Source organism: Porites lutea, chromosome 8, assembly GCF_958299795.1.
Source record: "Porites lutea chromosome 8, jaPorLute2.1, whole genome shotgun sequence".
In the NCBI taxonomy this organism is placed as follows: domain Eukaryota; kingdom Metazoa; phylum Cnidaria; class Anthozoa; order Scleractinia; family Poritidae; genus Porites; species Porites lutea.
The window spans coordinates 6,937,395-6,958,414 of record NC_133208.1 but is presented as its reverse complement, the minus strand read 5'-3'; the positions used below and the strand labels follow the sequence as shown (position 1 = coordinate 6,958,414).

The window sequence follows — 21,020 nt, the reverse complement described above, 5'->3', positions numbered from 1 at the left end:
AAAAAACAAAGACGGACACACTTGCCTTTGTTTTGGCAAATTTAACACGCTAGACCTTTTGTTTTTTTGCAGCGTGCCATATGTCACGGTACGTGTGCGAATTATAGCAAGGTTAGCGTGCAATTTGGGTAAGACACGCTGAACACGCTTGATTACTAAAACCGCTAAGATGATAAAAATGGCTAGGGTTTTCAGCAGATTTAATCAGCATTGATGACTGGTCGAAGTGAATCAAATATACCAATTGAGACTGTTTTGGAATTTGATAGTAACCGTGGCCATTTGAAAATCACGACGTAATGGTGGTCTAGCCTGGAATTAACGCGAGATCAGTGTAAACCAATTCCTCCGGCTGTCGGCTGTTGACCGGAATCGCAAAGAGGCCTGCTATTGCATACGAGGCACTGAAGTTATGTCACCTGAAAATTATAGTTATGCCACCGGAATATTTATTAGCAGTAATGCACAGAGAAATGAAGTTGAATAAATTAGTTTAATATATTTCTTTAAGCCATGCTGAGACGAACGAAGGTAATTAAATCGGAGAAACAAAAACTGCCTAGAATTTTCTATAAGTTGAGGAAGGCTAAACATTTCTAGATGACCGTTCCATGCATGTACAATTTTCGAAGGTTATCTAATAAATTCCTTACGATTTTCTGACGTTTAATTTTTTCCATTTCATTCCCCAGTTAAGCTATTTTTCGTAGAGAATTAAGGAATCCTAAAATTTTCGGAACCGAAAATACGATAAAATTCTCACTTTCCTGAAACTTTCAATTGGAAGCTAAATTTTTCGGGAAAATAATGCTGAAGCCCTTGTAATTTCGAAAAGACTGAAGTTGTCCTAGGATGCTAGGATGCATTTAGGAGGAAATCGCCGTCAGGTGCCCCTGACGAACGAAGCGCTATCAATCATAATTTATGTGAAGATATCTCGTTACGCTATGCGCAGACGAATCAAGCGCTGTAAACGTGTAATATATCTCGTTCTTCAGTGGGACGAAAAAAACAAGAATCTGTAAACTAAAAACACTGCAGAATGAGGGAGGATTGCGGGCGACTTTTCTGAAATTTTGGGCGACAAAACTCATTTTATCAGGTTTTGGACGACATAACTTCAAACGACATCACTTTCGAGTAGCTTGACCGTCACCTCTTTAGATCGAGCTAAAGTTCTTTCCATTTCTGGAAAGAACTTTGATTTTGCAATGCTAATATAGTTCTACCCATAAATCCAGTAGGTCACACGTACCGTTCACTGTTTATACTTTTCAAGCGACAAGGTTTTTTCAATCAGATACTATCGCTGCGATCGCTGAGGTATAACTTTTTCTTTCTTATAGTTACCAAAAAAGGGTGCCGTTCATAATCATTTGCGGTTCCTTTTTGTAGAGGAAATTTATTTAGCTTATAGATAACACGCCTTGCGTGCTTTTGCGCACACTGAAAGCGTGTTGTGCTTTTTCGCACGGAGCTTTTGTTTGAAAACTTTAACACTCTCTTTTGTTCGACTTGCTTACGCTTAATTGTCTCAAGCGTGTCCTGTGAAACAAAAGAAATTGCTAATGGGGCAAGATTGCAAGCGTTGTAAAGCGTGTTAAAATAAATTCTTTTGTTTTAAAGTGAAAGCGTGTCGTGCGCGTGCTTTCACCTTTAGCATTAAAATCCTGTGGAGGGTCACAAATGTTACAAGTTTAATGTTAGTCGAGCCAAAAAAGGCACATAACTAGAGTATTGATTACACGACATACGTAGTCAGGTAGAGCGTACGGACATTTACAGATGTCTAAGGTGTCACTCAGGCCAAAAAAGGCATATTAGCCTTCTCATATACGTTTTTTGAAATAATTAAAATAATAATAAATTATTGATTGATTGATTAACGGAAGGACGTGTTGGATTTCTTGATTGATCTCCCTAATGGATAGAAATCACAAATAGAAACATCCGATTTATAATTCTTCCTAATAATCATGTTTCTTGCTGAAAGATTGTTTTCTATTCCTATTTCCTTTTTTTCCCCTTTTTATACCGGTAACTTTTATCATTTTTTTTTTCATTACAATCCAAATAACGTTTCTGGTAATACTCTGTTCTCTCTCGTCGAACCTTTCCAAACACAGAACATACTCATTACATAAGTGAATGAACAATGTTTCCTTTGCCAGGTTGGAAAAAGTGTCTTAAGAACAAATAATTTAAGTGCCTCACGATGGTTTCCAGTTTTTTTTTTTTTTCTGAGTAATCTTTAGTTTCTCCCAAAGTATTGAATTTCCCATAATAGCAACGATTGAATTGTTTGCAACACTTAACAGTGTGTATAACTAAAAAAAATCTACGTTCTCTCATGCTTAAAATGAGGAAGACTAAAGTCAGGATGTTAAGATGTAACGTTTGTGAAGCTAAAAGACTGAAAAGCATGGAAAAAAAATCGATGGCTTACTGATTATCATCTAAGGCTAAATAAGCTCTTTCTAGTCCATTGCCAATACTTCATCATCCTCGGAGACCCAGGGGCAGTCAGGGTCGGGAGAAAGGGTACAGACTCTCACCGAACTATTTCCAAAAATTCAAGCGGATGCCGGCTCCTGCTTGGGCACAAAAAATGCTTTGTATTATTGTGCCCAATCGGCAAACAGTGTCTCCTGGGTTCTTTTTGTGAGTTCGTACACGACGGCTATTGTCTTGCCACACTTGCCCAGTTCGTTCACCAAGGGAAACTTTTATTTTCTACTTTCGTGACCAGAAACGAAGGAACTACCGATGAGTCGAAAAAACGTTTGGGATGCTATCAGCAGGAGCAATTCAATTTGCCCCGACAATATTCTGTTTTTGACTCATCAAAATGTATCGTAAAAAATAAGAAGTTAAAGATGCGGCGGCGACGAGAAAGTCAAAAAAGCAATAGCTTGACAAGGCAAAACAACAACTTTGCACGTGCATCACACTTTTTTTGTACATTTTTTGCCGTCAACTGCACTACTACCCGTGAAAATGCCTAATTTCATGTTTTGTGAAGGACGTAAATAAGCAATGACAAAATTCATTCTCTCATGAACTTGGATATGGCTGATAGAAATTCAGCTCCAGAAGAGTCCGCTTGCATTTGACAAAGTAAGCGAGTTGGAATAATCACGATAGAAACTGGAAAAATGTGAATTCCCTTTTCCATGCGACGTTTTCGTGGTTGCCGGCCGTCGTGGTATCTTTTAAAAATTCTCTAATTAATATTTATGCCAGACGTGACCAATGCAAGCGTGAATACCTGTTGTAAGCTCAAACTAGTATTTTTGGTAAAGCGTCTTTAGTTTTCGGGCAGACAGTGTATAGAAATCAGATGGGGATTTTGTATCAAACTGAAAGTTTCCTGACTGCGTGCATTTCTTTGGTGCATGAGCCAGACAAGCCGTGATCGAAACAATAGCCGTCGTGTACGAACTCACGAAAAGAACTCAGGAGAAACTGTTTGCCGATAGGGCACAATAATACAAAGCATTTTTTGTGCCCAATCAGGAGTCGGGATCCGCTTGAATTTTTGGAAGTAGCTCGGTGCCGGAGTCGGTACCCAGGGGCGCTTTCGCCCGTACTTAAAAACTTTCGTCACGCCCTTTCTCCCGATGTGCTTGAACAGATCGCTTTCTTAAGTAGGGCGACTGTAACTATGGTAACTGATTGTAAAATAAACAAACACGAATGTAATAATAAACGTCATATGGATCTCCTCAGCTAATCTATAAATTACGTATAATTATGAGAGATATTAGCGAGAGTGTCGTTTGATATTCAGCGGATCGTACGGCTGGAATGCTTGCGTTGAGTTCAAAAATTTCGACAATCTTTATCGTAAACAGCAAAATTGCTCTTGTCTTCGAAACTATGGATTGTTAAATTGAACTACCAAGGAAGAATTATTGCGGAGAGTCGGTAGGTTTTTCATTTAGAGCGGCTTCGTAGTTTCGACAGTAAAATTGTTTGTACCAAGTCTTTTGGGATTTAAGTTATAATTCGACCTTCTTGTCATTTCCACCGTCAACTGTAATGTTTCTTTTAGCGTTTCTTTCTTGTTTTATTGTTTCGTTCTTCTTTGACCAAATAGCTTCGTTTAAATTAAAGCAAATTGTTGTGTCTTTGAAGCGTTCCGTGTGTGTATTTAAGCTTATTTCATTGCGTTATTGCGATCGATTTCGGTTATTGAATCGCAACAGATTCGTTCAAGGTACCGCATGCAGTCGACAGTTTAACCCTCGGACGTACAAGGTAGGGGGGGGGGGGTGAGTTTTTTCCTAGAGGATAAAACATCAGCACCTAACGTTTTCAGTACCTTTTCGTTCATACTTTGCACACATTTTGAGACAAGTTTAGTGATTATCAGTGTTTATGGTTACGAGATACGACGTCGTAAGTAACAGGTGGTCAAGCCATTTTTAGGTGAAAATAAATATTGTGGCTAAAATCATGCAAATGCTTATTTATGTGTTATTTTCATGTAAAGCACACAAGATTATTCTAATTCTTGGTAAAAATCCAAGATGACGGGCAAGATGGCGACCATTGTTGGTGATGTCACAGGCCTCGAGCAGCGCCACCACCCATAGAACATACCTCATCTTGTTGAGAAAGATCAAAGGCTTTCCATAAAGATAAAATCGTTTCCAAATACTGAAACAGATCAAAAACTCCGGGGGTGGTCCATCCACCCCCACCCCCTGTATCCGGCGGTTGAGGTATGAGTTTGCGTGTACGTCCGAGGGTGAAACGTTAAACATGAATTACAATGAAAAAGAGTAAAGCAATTCTGTATCATGTAGACATTTCCAGACGATATTTCTTTGTTTGCCAGTTGAAAATCGTGCTTTTCTTTTGGAATGAATTAATTCAAAGCAAAGGAGTAGTAACTGGCGGTCTATTCAGACGTAACTGAGGGTGTAAAAACGACTCGAAGTTATCGTCTGAAATTCAGGCTAGGATAAGAGGAGATCATGGATGACGTTTTGTTAATGCTAACATCAGAAATATAGATATAGTCGACTGTCTCTGAACGGACACCTCTATAAGACGGACATCTCTGTAAAACGGACACGAAGAGTTGGTCCCTGCCTTCCTTTACTCCCTTTATTTGACTCTCTATAAGACGGACACGTCTCTAAGACGGACACTTAGTGGCGGTCCCAAAGTGTCCGTCTTAGAGAGAGTTGACTGTACTCACCAGGTTACATTCGCTCCTCCACTGCAGAACTGTAATGGAACTCTGTAACACTTACTGATGATTGTGTGTCGCAATTAGTAAATTACATAGAAGGCATATGGTTACAGAAGATCAATGGTTCCAAACTTTTTTCTCTTTCCTAACAGAATGATAATAATAGTGATCTTTATCAGCCAATCACCATTGATTTTTCTGTCTCTTAATTATTTCCCCCTTGGTAATGATTTAGAAACAGTGGCATAGCTATGGTATTTATATCAGGTCACATTGGCGCCGCTACCTCACCCTTTCTCGTTCAATTGACACGAATTAATGCTGTTTTACCATTTGCTGTAATGGGAGCTTTATCGGTCATTGGGGCTATCCTGTGCAGGACACTTCCTGAGACCCTCGGTAGAAAAACCGCTGAAGTATGGGAAGATGCAGAGGACAGTAAAGGTACTATGGTACTGTTATTCTATTCATTATATACTAATGTTGCGATAATGACGATTGAATATCAATAAAGTCGATAGAATTGCAAAACAAAAGACAATGAATTATTATAAAATTTCCTCGTCGCTTGTTTACGTCCTCCATAAAACGCGAAATTAGGCATTTTCACGTCGTATTCGTGTAAAAACGCGAAAGAAATGCACAAAAAAGTGTGATGCACGTGCGAAGTTGTTGTTGTGCTAATCAAACCAATTGTTTTTTTTTTGACGTTCTCGTTGTCGTCCGCGTCGTTGGATCTTAAATTCCCTAGTGTCTCAAATCAAAGCCAGCATGATCTTACCACCCTGGTTGCTGGTCGGGCCGGAGCTTGAGCCTACGAGCTCAAACCTGGCAGACAAGTGCTCTCGGGAGGCGGTGATCGGGGCCACCAGATCTACATAATTAACGATTATGGATAACCATAGGTTTTCCTATCATTCATTCAAAATATTTAGTCGTTTCTGATTGGCTTCAATTCCCCGGCTAATTCTTCATAACCAACTATAGCTTTTACCACGTTTGGAAGAAGCGAGCAATACAGTCGATTCGATGGTAACCATCGATCAGCCTCGTTTCCACGCGCAGCAGCGTAGCTGTTTATCCCTGGCTGATATGAAAAATAAAATGGCGTTCACGGCCATCCGCAGACGAAATAGCTGAATTTCTTACTAACTGAACGGAAGAAATTGAAGAATACACAAAATAACAATCACAGAATAACAATAATTTAAACCATGCATATAAGATCAGAATTCAATAATTGTTAAACTCTGAGTAGCTAACAGCGTGACATATACACGAAATCGTGCGCATTCTTATTTTATTTTTACTTCTATTTTTACAGATCCCCCTATCAAATATGGACATACAGATAACGTTATTTAGAAAAAAAATAAAGCCGAGAATTTTATCTTCTACCAGTTTAGAGATTTCAACTTAATTGTTTCCTCTGAACTCAGAAGCAGACGATATCAACAAGAAGGTAAAAGTTAAATTTGCCTCTTGCTATATGCTTTATGCTTTGCGCAACAATTGATTTAAATGACTAGTGATAAGGTGCATCAAGACTTTCTACTTGGAAATCCAGAGGAAGCACTTGTAGCGATGTAATTAAAAAAAAAATGAAAAAAATTAATTCCTTTGGTTAAGGAAAACAAGGAAATATGTGGGCGACAGCTTAAAAACCAATTTTTAATCGTCTGCCAGTGCCGCACGGCGTCTTTAGTTTATGCGAAAATTTGGACGTACAATAAAATTATTGAATTTAAACTCTCCGAATGCTGAATAGAGGATAGCACATTTTTCTAAAACTATTCATTTATTGCGGTTTATGTTTTAAAGCGAATGACACGCAGATTATGTCAAGTAACAGCTGAGTACATGACAATTCGGATTTTTATCGCAGGACATCGGTTTGTGGTAAATAAAGAAATGTGAAACTGAAAATAACTCGTTTTTGTTAAATTGTTAGATTCCAGTGTATATTTATCACTGGGAATTGTTTCCTACAAGAACAACAGTGGCCAAACCGTATAGTTAATACAATGGAAGCTCGCGTAAGCGGACACGCTCGGGACGCCAAAAAAGGTGTCTATGACTGGAACTGGCCACTTACGAAAGGAGTTCCCGTATGCAGCCACGAGAGGTGTATGGGTAAGGTGGCGGCTGACAAGAGCTTTCCCAACTACAAAACTAACATTGATAAATTCATTTTGAAGAACGCCGTTCATTGGAAGATGAAATTTCATTTCAAGGGTCCGCTTACGGGAGCCAATATCTAACTCGCGGCCTCTAATACGGGGATGTTTGCTTACAGGAATGTAGATTTTTGTGTGTGTGTGGTAGTTCAAACGAAGTTTTGTAAAGGTGGCCCTTAGTAGAACAGTCCGCTTATGAGTGTCTCCGTTAAGAGAGCTTCCAGTGAAGACAAGAGACTGGTTATGAAAGGAGGCAAATATCAAAGATAAAAGCAACGGTACAGCAGTTTATGTTTGAAGCTCCCTGGCGGTGCGAATTCTTCTTATTTTTTTTTTTAACCTTAAATTGCGGTGGAGGGGGAATTAATCCACAAATTAATTAACTAATCAATGCGACTTTTTTAATTGGTCTTTTGGAATTCGTCTACTCTCAAATTAACGGCAAGCTTCCGTTAACAATTTCGAAATTAAAACCCCTCTGTGCCGAGTAATTCGACTACAAATAAAACTAAGGTAACGATGTCATTACGTTGCTATGAAAAACCCAAAAATTTAGCACTGGTCATAACAAAGGTTCATTTTTGTCAAACACATATCAACAGTCGTTACTGGAAACGTAGTCAATTTTCGGTCTTGTAAGGTATAGCCCCTAAAAAGTCCAGTCGAAGTACCTTAACGTCATTAAAGAAACGCCCCATTTTGGATTTCTCCTTATGTAAGATAATTTATCGTTATGTAATATAATCTTATGGTGTCAGGTAAGCTTTACCGAGTAGACTAACACTCGAGTACTGCCGAACAGGTTAAAGGGTAGAGACTATGTGATTCCCGTGGTCGTCCAAGTTGGAGATTGGGAAAATTACCGCTCCGTATGTAAGCTATTGGTTTCAAATGGAATAGGGAAAAAACAAGAATAAATCGAGCTTATGATCATAATCATAATCACAATAACTGCAACATATCATTGAAAGTACGATTAATGTATCACTGTAACCAGACTTATTTCACAGTTGTGCAGAAAATTACACTATGTATTATGTTCTAGGGTTATATTACGTTTATGCATATGCTCCCTCTAGGCTGAAACTTTATCTTTGGCTGTCCCATCGGCCATTTCAAATTCTTTATCTGTAAAAGCAAGAAAGTAATACGCTAAGAATATAAAAATATAAGGGAAATCTAAGTGCATCGTAATCGCCGAAAATAGAACACCCTACTTCCAAACGGCTACAAATGGAATATTAAAGCTTACTCAGCTTTCACATCTTGGCCCATATAAGAAGAGTCCTTTAATCACATAGTATCACACAAAACCTTGGGACACTCCTAAGTTCCTGCTGCCTACAACATCCGAAAGACAACCCCTCCCCCCTTCCCCAGCATCGGAAACGAAGACGGGCGTGTTTTACGAGATTGTATTAAGAGGCTGTGGAGAGTACTGCATTGGCGAGACATGCAGCTAGGATTCTGGAGAAGGGACTGGGCGAACATATCTCAGAAGAAATCCCACATCTGGGAAGAGCAGTCCATGCTCTACTATGCTTGAGATCGACTGGGAGAGGATCAATTCCTTCACCAGGTGACCGTATGCATAAAAAAAAAAAAAAAAAAAATCAAGGAGGCCATCCATATGAGGCCAGCGCCGAATACTAGAGACGGCGTAACTGCATAATCGGAATTTGCAAGCTGATGAGGTGACAAAAACCCTTTATTTATTTATTTTTTCTTTTAATACAAGTGCAAGTAGCCGCCAAAACCACATCCATTAAGAACAGATTTTTAACAAACAAAAATAATAAAGTAGAATGGAGGGAAAAACAGAAACTACACAAGTTAACTGACCTTCGTTTTTTTCGTTGTCTTCCATTACTTCAGCGGTTCTTCTTCCCTGGGTTTCTGGAAGAACCCAACACATGATAGCTCCAATGAATGACAAGGCTCCCATTACAGCAAAGGGCAGCACAGAGTTAATACGGGTCATCTGAACGACAAACGGTGAACTTGCGGCACCGATTCGGCTTGCTACAGATACCATTCCCATGCCACTGTTTCTAAACACATCAATAAAGAAAAAAGAAAAAAAAAAAGAATAATCTCACGTGGGATGTGGCGGGGGTGGTAGGGACTGGAGCCCGCTTGAACGTTTAAAGTAGAAGAATTAGCTAGACATGCATCTAAAATCACAGTACTTATTTATTGAAAGCTAAAACAATTTATCATAGATTAAAGCACCTCCAACTCTATTGAAGAGATGAAGGTCGTTGGAAAAATAGTATTCACTATTAAGATACTGATGGTCCTGCTAGCCAGCCCTGAATTTGCTTAGCTACCTTAGCGGGGACGATGGCCTCTTCTTAAGTAACGATAATGACAATAGCGATGGTGATGGCGATAGTGATGACGATCACGATGGTAATGGCGATGACGATGACAATGGTGATTGCGATGGCGATGGCAGTGGCGATTACGATGGTGACTGGGATAGCGATGGCAATGGCAATAGCAAAGACAATGGCAGTGACAATATGACCATAGCAATGACTGGCAATAGGAATGGCGATAGCGATGACGATGACGATGGTAATGGCGATGACGATGACAATGGTGATTGCGATGGCGATGGTAATGGCAATGGCGATAGCAATGTCAATAGCAATGACAATGGCAATGGCAGTGACAATAGCAATGACTGGCAATAGCAATGGCGATTGCGATAAAGATGGCGATGGAAATGCAATGGTAGCCTGCGTGGCAGGCGCAAAAAGGGGAGGGGGGAGGGGGAGGGAGAAAAGGAAAAGGGAAGGGAGCACCTGCTCTAAAAGCCTATGTTTTTGCATAACGCCCACCAATTTTCTAGTAATCCGATTACGCCTACTGTCAATCAAGTGCCGCTACACTCGCCAATCAGAACGCAAGGCGGAACCCTGTGGTTACGCAGAAATTTATTTGATTTGCTGGGAACTCACGTTGCATAAATATTTATTGAAGCGAGAAATTCTCAATTCTGGACAACCAGAAATTTAATGTAGAAATGTTATTTTAAGAATTTCGATCCGCCACGTGGGTTTTTATGTTCAAGTTCAAAGCTCAAAGACAGAACGGCTGTACCGTTCTCGCCACAACAAAGTACAACTAAAGTTGCTCTTGCAAAAGCAACTAAGCACAAAGCCAACCCGGCAACTGATGAGGTTCGTGTGGAGAACCGAAACCATGGTCTTGCCTGATCCCAAACTGTGGCAATAACAAAACAGTTTAAAGACTGTTAAGCTTAGTCAAAGCTATTACCAAGGGAGGAACTACGCGCTCTTTTGGCATGAGGTAAAAGTCGTGTATTCCTACCACCCCCTTTTATTGCTATAATTACCATTTAGCTCGTAGTTCTTCGCGGGTACAAACATTTGGTAAATTAAACTCTTGCCGTATCCGGTCGGCAAAACCGCCAGGACATCTCTGTCGGCTAAAAGAGCCCTTACTGCTGATTCTTGCTCTGGTTTTAAAACAATTTCTCTACCACTAGATAAATTCACATATCTCAAAGCACTCTCTACGACATCCACGTCTACGGCTGCCATCTCGACTGTGTTGAAATGTGAAACGCGCATTTCAATATGTTACTCATTACGGCTCAGCCAATCAGGAATTTGCGGACGCCAGCGTCCGCAGATATGAACAAAAGGGGGTTCTTAGAGCAGGCGTCCCCTCCCCCTCTCCCCAATCCCCCTCCCCTTTTTCCCTTCCTCCCTATCCCCTATCCCCTACCCCTACCCCTTTCGACGCCTGCTACGCAGGCTAATGCAATGACAATGGCAATGACAATAGCAATGACAATGGCAATAACAATGGCAATGACAATGACAATGGCAATGGTGGTGGCCATGACAATGACAATGGCAATGACTATGACAATTACGCAATAGCAATGACAATAGCGATGACAATGGCAATGGCGAAGGCAAATCTGGCGATGGCAATGACGATGGTAATGGCAATGACAATAATAACGATAACGATAACGATAACCATTGTGATGATAATGACAATCGCTATTCCACGCCCCTCCCCCCCCCTCCCCCCCCCCCCTTTAAAACAAACAAGCAAGCAAACAAACAAACAGATGTGTATGCTTCCTTTATTCCAAAGCCAAATTTTCTGCTATCTTTTTGGTGATTAGTCTTCTTTGGTCCCCTTCAATTATTTCGTTGTTCTAAGTATGACGTTGTCCCGGATTCTGATACTACTCTTCGTTTATTTTTTTCCATGAAAATTTTACCTTTTGCAAATATAACTCACCTCACAACAGTTGGAAAAAGTTCAGCAGAAAAAACATACACGGAATCGAAAGAAGTAGTGATAAACATTTTACCCAGGGAACCAAGTGCTACTCGACCAGCAATATAACCTTAAAGAAACCAATATTTCCAATAGCAATAAGTAAGGACCACATGCCATAGTTAGTAAAGGTGGCTGGTTATGAAAGGCAGCAAACATCAAAGTCAGAAACAGCGGTTCTTATGTTGAAATCGCCCCATGTAAGAAAATCCGAATTCCAGAATCCAGGAAAATTTTTCGCGTGGAATACAGAATCCGGGGAAAATATTGCTTGTGGTATCTGGAATCCTGGGCTTTAGAATCCGGTATAAAGCTCAAGGAATCCGGAATCCCACCAGAGATTGGAATCTAAAATCCAAGTTACACTGACAAAGACTGGAATCCAGTTCCTGGAATCCCGAATCCATGGCATACAATACAGAATTCAAGACTATCTTGGATTCTCCCTTACATGGGGCAATTGAAAGCTTCCTGACGGTGTCCAATCTTTTGTATCACCTGTTCACAAATTGTGACTGCATATTTAGATTAATACGACGTTTTTACTGGTCAAAAATATCAAACTGACGAAAAACGCCATTAAACGTTGCACACCGCCAAGTCCACAAAAACATATCACAAAGGAGTCTTGCGGGCCAGTTTAACCATTGCACTCTTAACTGTGATATACCGTATAAATATCCAATAGTCGTTCACTTGGCTTCTTATCGAAATGAGACTGATTGCGCTTTTTTACCTGTGTTATTTGTACCATGGGGAATAAACGAAACTGCCACTACAGAAATTCCTGCGGCAATCATGTAGGCCGTTGTGGTCTTCTTGCGGCCAAATCTAAACACAGAAGTGGGAATTATTTAGCACAGTAAAAACCTTCGAATAGCAACCTGCATTTTCCAAAGTTATCCTAAACGAGTTCTTACATAAATGGTCATTAACACAAATTTAGGCTATTCGGGTTCTTAAAAAAGTTCTTAGTTTTCTGAAGAAAAAGAACATTTTCTAAGAATACTTTTCATTCTGTATGGTCCTCTGGTTCAAATATTCGTCATTCTACAAACTCTTCCATATGCTGATGTGTAGGAGATACAAACAATATTATTGAACAGTCAACAGTAAAAATTCTAGCTCATATAATTCATATACTGTATTTAACATGTAATATATCAAATACCATTTTCGACATTGGCATTTACATTGCATTCACACAGTTGGTGTGACAACTCACTTATGATGTCTCCAAAGTGTACAGAATTTTTATTTTTATTGTAGATTTTAGAAAATAAGAACCCGTTTCAATTTTAGGCTAAACAGGTTCTTACTTTTTGTATAATATGTATATATTTTAAAATTTTAGGTTAAACAGGATCTTGTATAGTGGGGGGCCTACCTGACAAATTTTCTTACAAACCAGGTTCTAAGTCTCGGTTATTTTCTGTAATTTAACTGAGCGCGATTGTTCATTCCCGTCCGTTGATGTTTCGTACAACCTTGAAACAAGAAGATTTTCTCGAGAAAAAAAGCGTCGAAAGATTCCCAAATCAACGCTACTCAAAAGGGCGTTTGATTTAATCAGTTTATGAGAAATGGACACACTGATTACGATTGGAATACGGATCATAAATCTTGAAGAAAATTCTCGCAGGAATCATGAATCCTTAAATAGATTGTATTTAGGTAAAAACAAACAAAAAAGTAATAATTTCAATAAAAGAGCTGTGGATATATCAAGATTAAAACGATTTCGCTTTTGCGGACGGCCAAGGTTAAAGTGTTAGTCAACAACAGATTTAACTTTCGAATATAACTATTATTTATTTCTGCAACTAAATTTAAATAACCTGTTACAGTTGTGGATGACCAGTATATTTCCAGGAATTTCCACCAAGCTTGTAAGAACAAAGTTCAAATAAATGCTTCCACCAAATTCTCCTGAGCTCAAAGACAGCCCGTAATATACCATACCATTTACAAACCTGTAAGGATAGAAGTAATATTACAACGGATAAAATTATCGTATGAGAAAAGTGGGGAGATCATGTTTAAGGACTTTCCGCTTTCCAGACAATCAAAGAATAGAATGTAATAAATAGATCAACAGAAGAATGGAAGGTTTAACCGTTTGCAGATGTGAAACAGATTGGCGGCACTTTCTCTCTAAATAATAAATAATAATAATAATAATAATAATTAATAACAACAAGGTGCTTAAAAACACATTTTACAACGCATGGAAGTCTCGATGCTTTTTACGTTTAATTTACCTAATCTAATAATAAACACAGTTAAAAAGAGAAGTTTTTAACCTCGATTTAAAAGAGTCAACTGTGAAGCACTGTTTGATTGTAATGGGGTAGATCATTCCAGAGCTTTGATGCAATGACGGAGAAGGATCTGTCGCCATAGGTAACCGTTCTAGTCTTTGGAATAGACAGCAGTTTAAGCTGCTTGACCGTACTAAACGAGTGAGGCGTGTAGTTAAATAGCAGCTCATTTAAACAGGTCGGTGAGAAGCCATGGAGGATTTTTGAGTTGGTAGGAGTGATGTGAGCCGACGTTTTTGCTCTAACAGTTAGCCTTGCGGCTATATTTTGCAACCGTTGTGGTTTCTGTAACTCATTGGAGGGTATGCTGTGAAGAACGCTGTTGCCTAGTAATCCAGTTTTGAAGAAACAAATGCATGAATAAGATGTTCCTTAGTACATCTAGACAGAAGGTTCCTAATTTTTCCGGTGTGATGAATAGATCGTAGGGCGGAGCGACAAATGTTGTTGATGTGAGTTTTAAAAGTAAGATGGCGATCAAGTGTGTCGCCAAGGTCTTTGACTTAATTACTCGAAGAAATTGGACAATCTCCAATCTTGATAGAAGGAACTATGCGAACTAAATGAAAAATGCGAGGAAAAGTGAATTATTTCAGTCTTGTTTGGGTTACATTTAAGCATGTTAGAGACATTCCAGAACATGATATCTTGGATACAAGGCGTAAGATCCTTTAATGCTTTAGCACGATTGCTTTGACTGATAATAATGTAACGCTGAGAATCGTCGGCGTGCATCACTGCATTTAAGCCGTGAACCGTAATTACATCTTCCAGTGGAGAAATATAGAGAAAACGGAGCCTTGAGGATCTTCACAGGATAAACGACGAGGCTGGGAAGATCACTATCCATTGAGGACGGTCAACCAGATAAGAAGTGAACCACTGAAGAACTAGGTTGGAATAGTAACAGTTTATTAGCATTCCATAAAAAAATGGCTCTTCTATGCTACAGTATACCCACTTTTAACACTAACTACAAAATATGAAAAAAAGGTAGATCTCTAATAGAATAAAATATATAAAAATATATATATATCTATTTACGTAAAAGGGGATCACACGCTAGACTTGCTGAGGGCTTCGTAATGTTCTTGGTATTTGCATATAAAGGTGGCTCTCTCCGTGCAAGTTTTGATGGTCTTGGGGAGGTTGCTGAAACATTGCGCGGCACTGTCTTGGAAGATGCCTGACTATTCTGGAACAATAAGATTCGGTTCATCCGTGGATGTTAAATTCCGCTGGCTTGTTCGTACCTAGAGCCAAAGGTACGGTGGCCAGTCTTCGCTACTTAGGGCTTTGAATACCTTTTTGCACAAGTTGAGCTCTATGTTACAGGCTACGGGTAGCCAGCCCAAGTCAAGGACAGCCGACATGGTCGCATAACGATTACGAACAAAGCTGACGGCTCGATCTACACACGAAGTAAGCGGCGAACAAAGTAATCAAGAAGGTGGTGATATAAACAATGTCGTTATAATATAGTTTAAAAAGTACGAGACTTTCGGCTAGTTGTTTCCTAACATTAAGCGGAGCAAACCTCTTAAGTCTTCTAATTAAAGAAAGAGAGTTACAACAACTCAACACTTCTAGGCATAGATTACAATCAGCTGACCAGGTGGCCAGGTCGTTGAGAGCCTGCTGTAACCGCTTTTCACCATCTTTTAAAATAGTGGGTTTCTTCTGGAGATAGTTTGTTGTGTCATCAGCATATTGGTATGACTTGACAGAACCCAGGTAGACTGAAAGGTCATTAACATGAGGTAGGAACACCAAATGTCACGTCAATATGCTTAGAGGTCTTGTCGTCTATTTGGACGAATTGTTTTCTGTCAGTCAGGTAGGAAACAATCAATCTGAAGTTGGCCGTGGAAAAACCTAGACCACGTAGCTTTCTCAGCAAAGTTTCGAAGGCGACAGCGTCGAATGCCTTGAAATAGTCAGCTAACACAGCCATAGTAACCCGAAGGATGTCATCCCTCATGGCCAATAGCTCTGTGGTGGTATTGTGTCCTTTCCTAAAAGCGCTTAGAGTGTCTTTAAGAACGCCCCCAGAAGAAGTGCTAAAAAATCAGCTTTCTGACGTAGTACAAGGTGCTCGTAGAGCTTTGAAAACACAGGAAGTATTGAAATGGGCCTAACTTCGTTGTTGGTCTTGACTTCACTTGTTTTAGTGACAGCACTAATACGTGCTTTCTTCCATGCCACGGGAAAAATCAACTTCTAGATACAGGTGTTCAAGACGTGCGTTAATGGCGTCGCAATTTGACCAGCCAATATTTTGACAAGTTTATCCGGGACATTGTCTGGCCCGCAAGAGCAATCTGATCGCAACTTCTTTATCTCCCGTAAAACCTCTAAACAGGTGGTCGGTCGTAGTTGGAAGGAAGTGTCGCTGTCTTCGGGAAAAGCGTCAATCAACTTGAGAAGAGCTTCAGCTGGTTTGGCAGTAGCGCTAGTGACTAGCTCCGAAGTAGCCGCGAAGAAGGCATTCAACTCGTCAGGGTCAACAGTAAGCGGTGGTGTGCTGGGAGTAAGCGGTTATCATTATTTTTCTCAGAAATTAATTTTGTTTCGTTTTGGTTTTTAATTTTGATTGTTTTTGTTTTGTTTTGTTGAATTCGGTCGCAGTACTGAAGAAGAGAAAAGTTTATTAATTACATGAATCTAGGCACTTCAAAAGCAATTATTTAGTATACGTATATCACAACACTTACCAAACATATATCTGAATTAAAGACAGTTTTGCCAGATACCATGTTTTGAAGAGTTCTAAAACTCCTTTATTTGCCGTGGTTACGGGAACAAGAATATCTTCACTTGGCATTTCCTTTTTGTTCATTTTTGCTACATTCTGCAAAATGGCTTGGGCTTTATCTCTCTGTCCTTTCACGAGAAGCCATCTAACCGATTCTGGAACAAACCTTTCATGAAAAATGCATTTCATATATCAACTTTTAATTTTCGATAAATACATTGATTAATTTTAATTCATATCAAATATATTATCTATAACGCTCAGTGTAAGGTTTTTTTTTTTTTTTTTTTTTTGGGTAAATGATTTTTTGGGTAAATCATCATTTCCCCCTCGCACTGTACTGGCCTAAGCTCTGGCAAGGAACTTTACCTCCTTCATATTCCAGATTCTGAACTTATGGGCCATTTTTTTTTTCTTTTGATGGCATGACATTGAAAACCAGCAATCTAAGAACTATGTGAAAAATGTGCTGAACGGGTTTGACTGCAGGGCTGCTAAACTGAAAGTGACGAACGTCAAGGCCTTTTTTCAGAACTTCGATCTTGATTGACTTTCATTTTTTTCCTAAATCGAGAGCTATCAAAGTTCAATGCTAAAAACAACCGTGTACCGGTAGGGGACTGTGGATAAGGTTGTGCTCAAACTTCCTTTTCCAAACGGCAACTATGACGTAAGGATTTGAGTGGCAAAATCTGACCGTAATTGTTTACTGCATTTCCGCCCCATGTAAGGTAAACAGAAATCCGGCACAATTTTGCTTATGTAATCCGAAATCCTAGGCTTTGGAATCCATAATCCGGCTTAAGGAGTCCAGAATCCCGTAAACAATTACAAACTCAGTCTTAAGTTCCACATGTAAGGAATCCGGGATCCAATACCTAGAATCCGGATTCCTCAACGTCTCCTTACATGGGGCGATGTATATATTTTCGCTTACTTCCAAAAGACAAGAATGAAAATCCATGGAGCCGAGGAAAGGATCAATAGTGTGCGCCAGTCGCGTACAAAGTAGGCTGTGAGTCCCAAAACCATTAAGGCTGCCGTAAAATAAAACCAAACCAGGGTTCCTGCTAGTGCACGTTTCTCGGGACCAACGAGTTCAGTCGCCAGTACAAACATTGATAAAAAGCAGCCTGCCTCAAAAAACCCGATAACAGCACGGCAAACAGCCACTATCCAGAAGGCTTTTGCAAATGACATCGCAAATGTAACAACAAGAACTACGAAGACGGATGGGAAAAGAACGCTCTTTCGTCCAAATTTATCTGCCACCAAACCAAGTACGATTGCTCCAACTGCCCAGCCGAAAAATAGCATGGCGTTTGCTAACCAGCCGAGAAAGCCACGACTGCAGACTAAATCGAACTAAAAAAAATAACCACAACGAGCAGATAAAGAGGTAATTAAGTAGATGAATCTATAAATAACAACTTATAATGGAAAGACTTTTATCGCGTTATTTGATTTCCACCATGTGTTCTTTATCGTTTTTTTCTAGCTTTTTGTTGGGGTTGTTTGCTTGTTTGTTTTGTTTTGTTTTGTTTTGTTTTGTTTTTTTTTGTCAACACCCGCCGTTCGCAGCCGCTAGGGCCGGGTCGGACTCACCCAAACCCCCCCCCCCCCCCGGCTCGAGTGGCAGCCAAGGAGGCTATCCCCGCGTCCATCAAAAACTAAGTTATCCATCCTTAAATTTATTTATTTATTTATAGTCTAAGCCACCCCTAGGAGAGATTTGAGGTCAAGTATGCAAAGTATACTATGACATCTTGCCCATTTGACAACATTTTGGATTCATCACGAAAGCTCATGGTTCTTTAGCCGATTGGCTCTAATGGCACCGAATACGTATTTCTTGTTGTTGGTGGTGATATTTTTTCTTCTTCTTTTTTTCTTCTCCCTCACAGCAATCGTCAAAAACTAAATTATTCATCCTTTTCGATCAACAGCCTCAGGAGCCCGAGCTCCTGACAATCTAAGCTAAATCTAAAGCTAAGAATTAAATGCCGGGAGATTGGACTTTAAGTGTTTATCGGTGGCACCTCACGGATCTGTGACAATGTTTTGATCCAAAAACTCTGTTCATCACGAAAGTGCAATTTTTTTCTGCCATCGAGTACAGAGGTTTCATCACAGGAGGGTGAACAAAAAGAAAAGGTCACCTCTATATCTTCTGAATCTTTATAGGGTTCTATGAAATAACCTCGGATCAACCCGAGCTAAAGGGTCTCTGCGTGTTGTGGTTGTGAAAAACGATTTGATTACTTTATCTGAAGCCTTGAATATGTCAAATCAAACAGCACTAAGCTTTCATGGCCCTTTTATTGATTTAAAACCATTAAGTCTTATTATTGGAGTTACCGATCACGGGAAGGAAAAAGCATTGAAAATTTTTGATTACTAGGTTTTCTACGCGAAGGTGAAGTTGGATACACAATAAACCATAGTTCTTTCAACTATTTAAGTCGATTGTGCGCGTGTGACCTAAAGTTTGACCTCAGCTAATATTACACTTGAAACTATCGGTTGAGCTAAGATGTCCGCTTCTATGCCGGGCTTTTCTCACAGTCTTTGAAAATCTTTTAAGGATAAAAGAGGGACAGGATGAAGGTTCATCCTGAAAACGTTTTAGTGTACAGTGTTGTACAAAAAAACTCAGAAAACTTCTGAAAAAAATACAAAACAAAAAAATATAAAAATACAAAACGAAAAAATATATATTAAATTCGTGCATTATCTTATACGCTGTGGCTATATGGCCGGTAACCGGTATATTCTCAGTAACTTTGACAAATCGAAAAAATCGAACTAATCTAAACTATATGTCGATTAAGCCACGCAGATTATAAGCACACTAAATGCATGCAGCTGACGACAGTGCAAAAAAAAATATATATATATATGTACTGTTCTCCAATTCAGGATGCGAATTGCCTAAATCGGTTGTGAGACGAATTTCTCCTTATCTGACATAAAACTAACCCAAACCCGCGCCCACTTTAAATCCGGGGTAAACTACATTCGAAACAAACTGCAGTGGAATCCGGTTTTTTTGGCCGCCTGGGAGAAGCAAATAATAAGTTTGAACTATCGGAAGGTTTTAAAAATCCAAGGAAAAAATAATCACAATGTTTGACTGGTGAATGGAGGTTGGTTTTGGCCTAAAGTCCGAGGGTTTGAGAAACCGGTATTATACTGTACTGTGCTGCAAGCCGTCAAGTTATTGTTTTACCTCATCAACAATGGTGTTATGTGGCCCATCATATAGATTGTAGTTTGCAAACTTCCAATCACTTCTTTCCAAAGTACATCTCCTTTCGTATAGCTCACTTGGTTTGGTGGCTGTACTGTAAACTGCGCTCCGACCAGACGAACGGTTAAATTCGACGCACGATTCGCTCTGCTGGGCGCACATCCATGGAGGCTCGTATGCGACAAACACCATTATAAGTGTTTGGAAAGTGATGGGAAAAAATACGAACAAAAACATGGCTAAAATTCTAATCTGAAACGGGCCAAACTGGCCAATGCGTCTTAAAATCGAGTCTACGTCTAATGCCATGTTGTTTTCCTCACTTTTCCTTACTGCACCAGGTATGACAGTCGGCAAATACTTCACCAGCTCTGCACCCCTTTGAAATATCCTAGTGTTAGATTACGTACGCCTATGTTTATTTTTTTAGTAATCTATTTACACACCAGACAATATAAATCCATCCGGTGCACATAAACCAGCCAGCAAAAAGAAAGAGTATACATTAAAGGGAAAGAAAACAAAACAAAAAAGGGAAAAGAGGAAGAAAATTAATTATTGCTACCTTTCACTGTCACGCTATGGAAAATAATAATCAGACCGTTTAAAAGATAAAATTCCGAAAATAAGCCCTGGGGCTTATATTTTTCAAAGGCCTTTTTTGAGGGGCTTATATTCGGAGGGGCTTATCTATGGACGGAAATTTGCGTTTCAAACTCGATTGGACTTTCCTTATAGTTGGAAGTAAATTTACTGGTTTTGCTTTGTTTTACTTTGTATTTGAGGACAATTTTCCGGGTACAAGCCCCTGGGGGGGGGGGGGGGGGGGGCGGGGCTTACATTTGGAGGGGCGATTTAACGGAGGGTTTTTTGCGTTACCGGTTTGGGGGCTTATTTTCGGAATTTTACGGTATACAAAGACTTTCGCCAAGATTCAGGACGATGCATTTTTTTCATATGAGGTATTCGGAGGAATGTTTATAAA

The 21,020-nt window shown here is 39.6% G+C and overlaps 2 protein-coding genes across 3 annotated transcripts in view; one reads left to right on the top strand and one right to left on the bottom strand.

Annotated features, from left to right (window-relative positions):
* The window catches only part of LOC140946283 (organic cation transporter protein-like), a 17,034-nt gene extending 10,330 nt beyond the window's left edge, over positions 1-6,704 (top strand). For both annotated transcript variants that reach the window (XM_073395373.1, XM_073395372.1), the window contains 2 exons: positions 5,439-5,647; positions 6,528-6,704. In XM_073395373.1, coding sequence (XP_073251474.1) covers positions 5,439-5,647; positions 6,528-6,568 — 250 coding nt within the window. In that variant the 3' untranslated portion in view covers positions 6,569-6,704. The remainder of the gene's footprint in view (positions 1-5,438; positions 5,648-6,527) is intronic.
* A 1,026-nt stretch (positions 6,705-7,730) lies between these two features.
* On the bottom strand, positions 7,731-20,412 carry LOC140946284 (organic cation transporter protein-like). The gene is made up of 8 exons (XM_073395374.1): positions 20,015-20,412; positions 17,723-18,150; positions 16,745-16,951; positions 13,548-13,682; positions 12,446-12,540; positions 11,671-11,779; positions 9,223-9,431; positions 7,731-8,508 (listed from the first exon to the last, which is right to left on the bottom strand). The coding sequence occupies exons 1-8, from the start codon at positions 20,342-20,344 to the stop codon at positions 8,456-8,458; spliced, it is 1,566 nt and encodes a 521-aa protein (XP_073251475.1). The 5' UTR covers positions 20,345-20,412; the 3' UTR covers positions 7,731-8,455.
* Between the last annotated feature and the right edge of the window lie 608 nt (positions 20,413-21,020).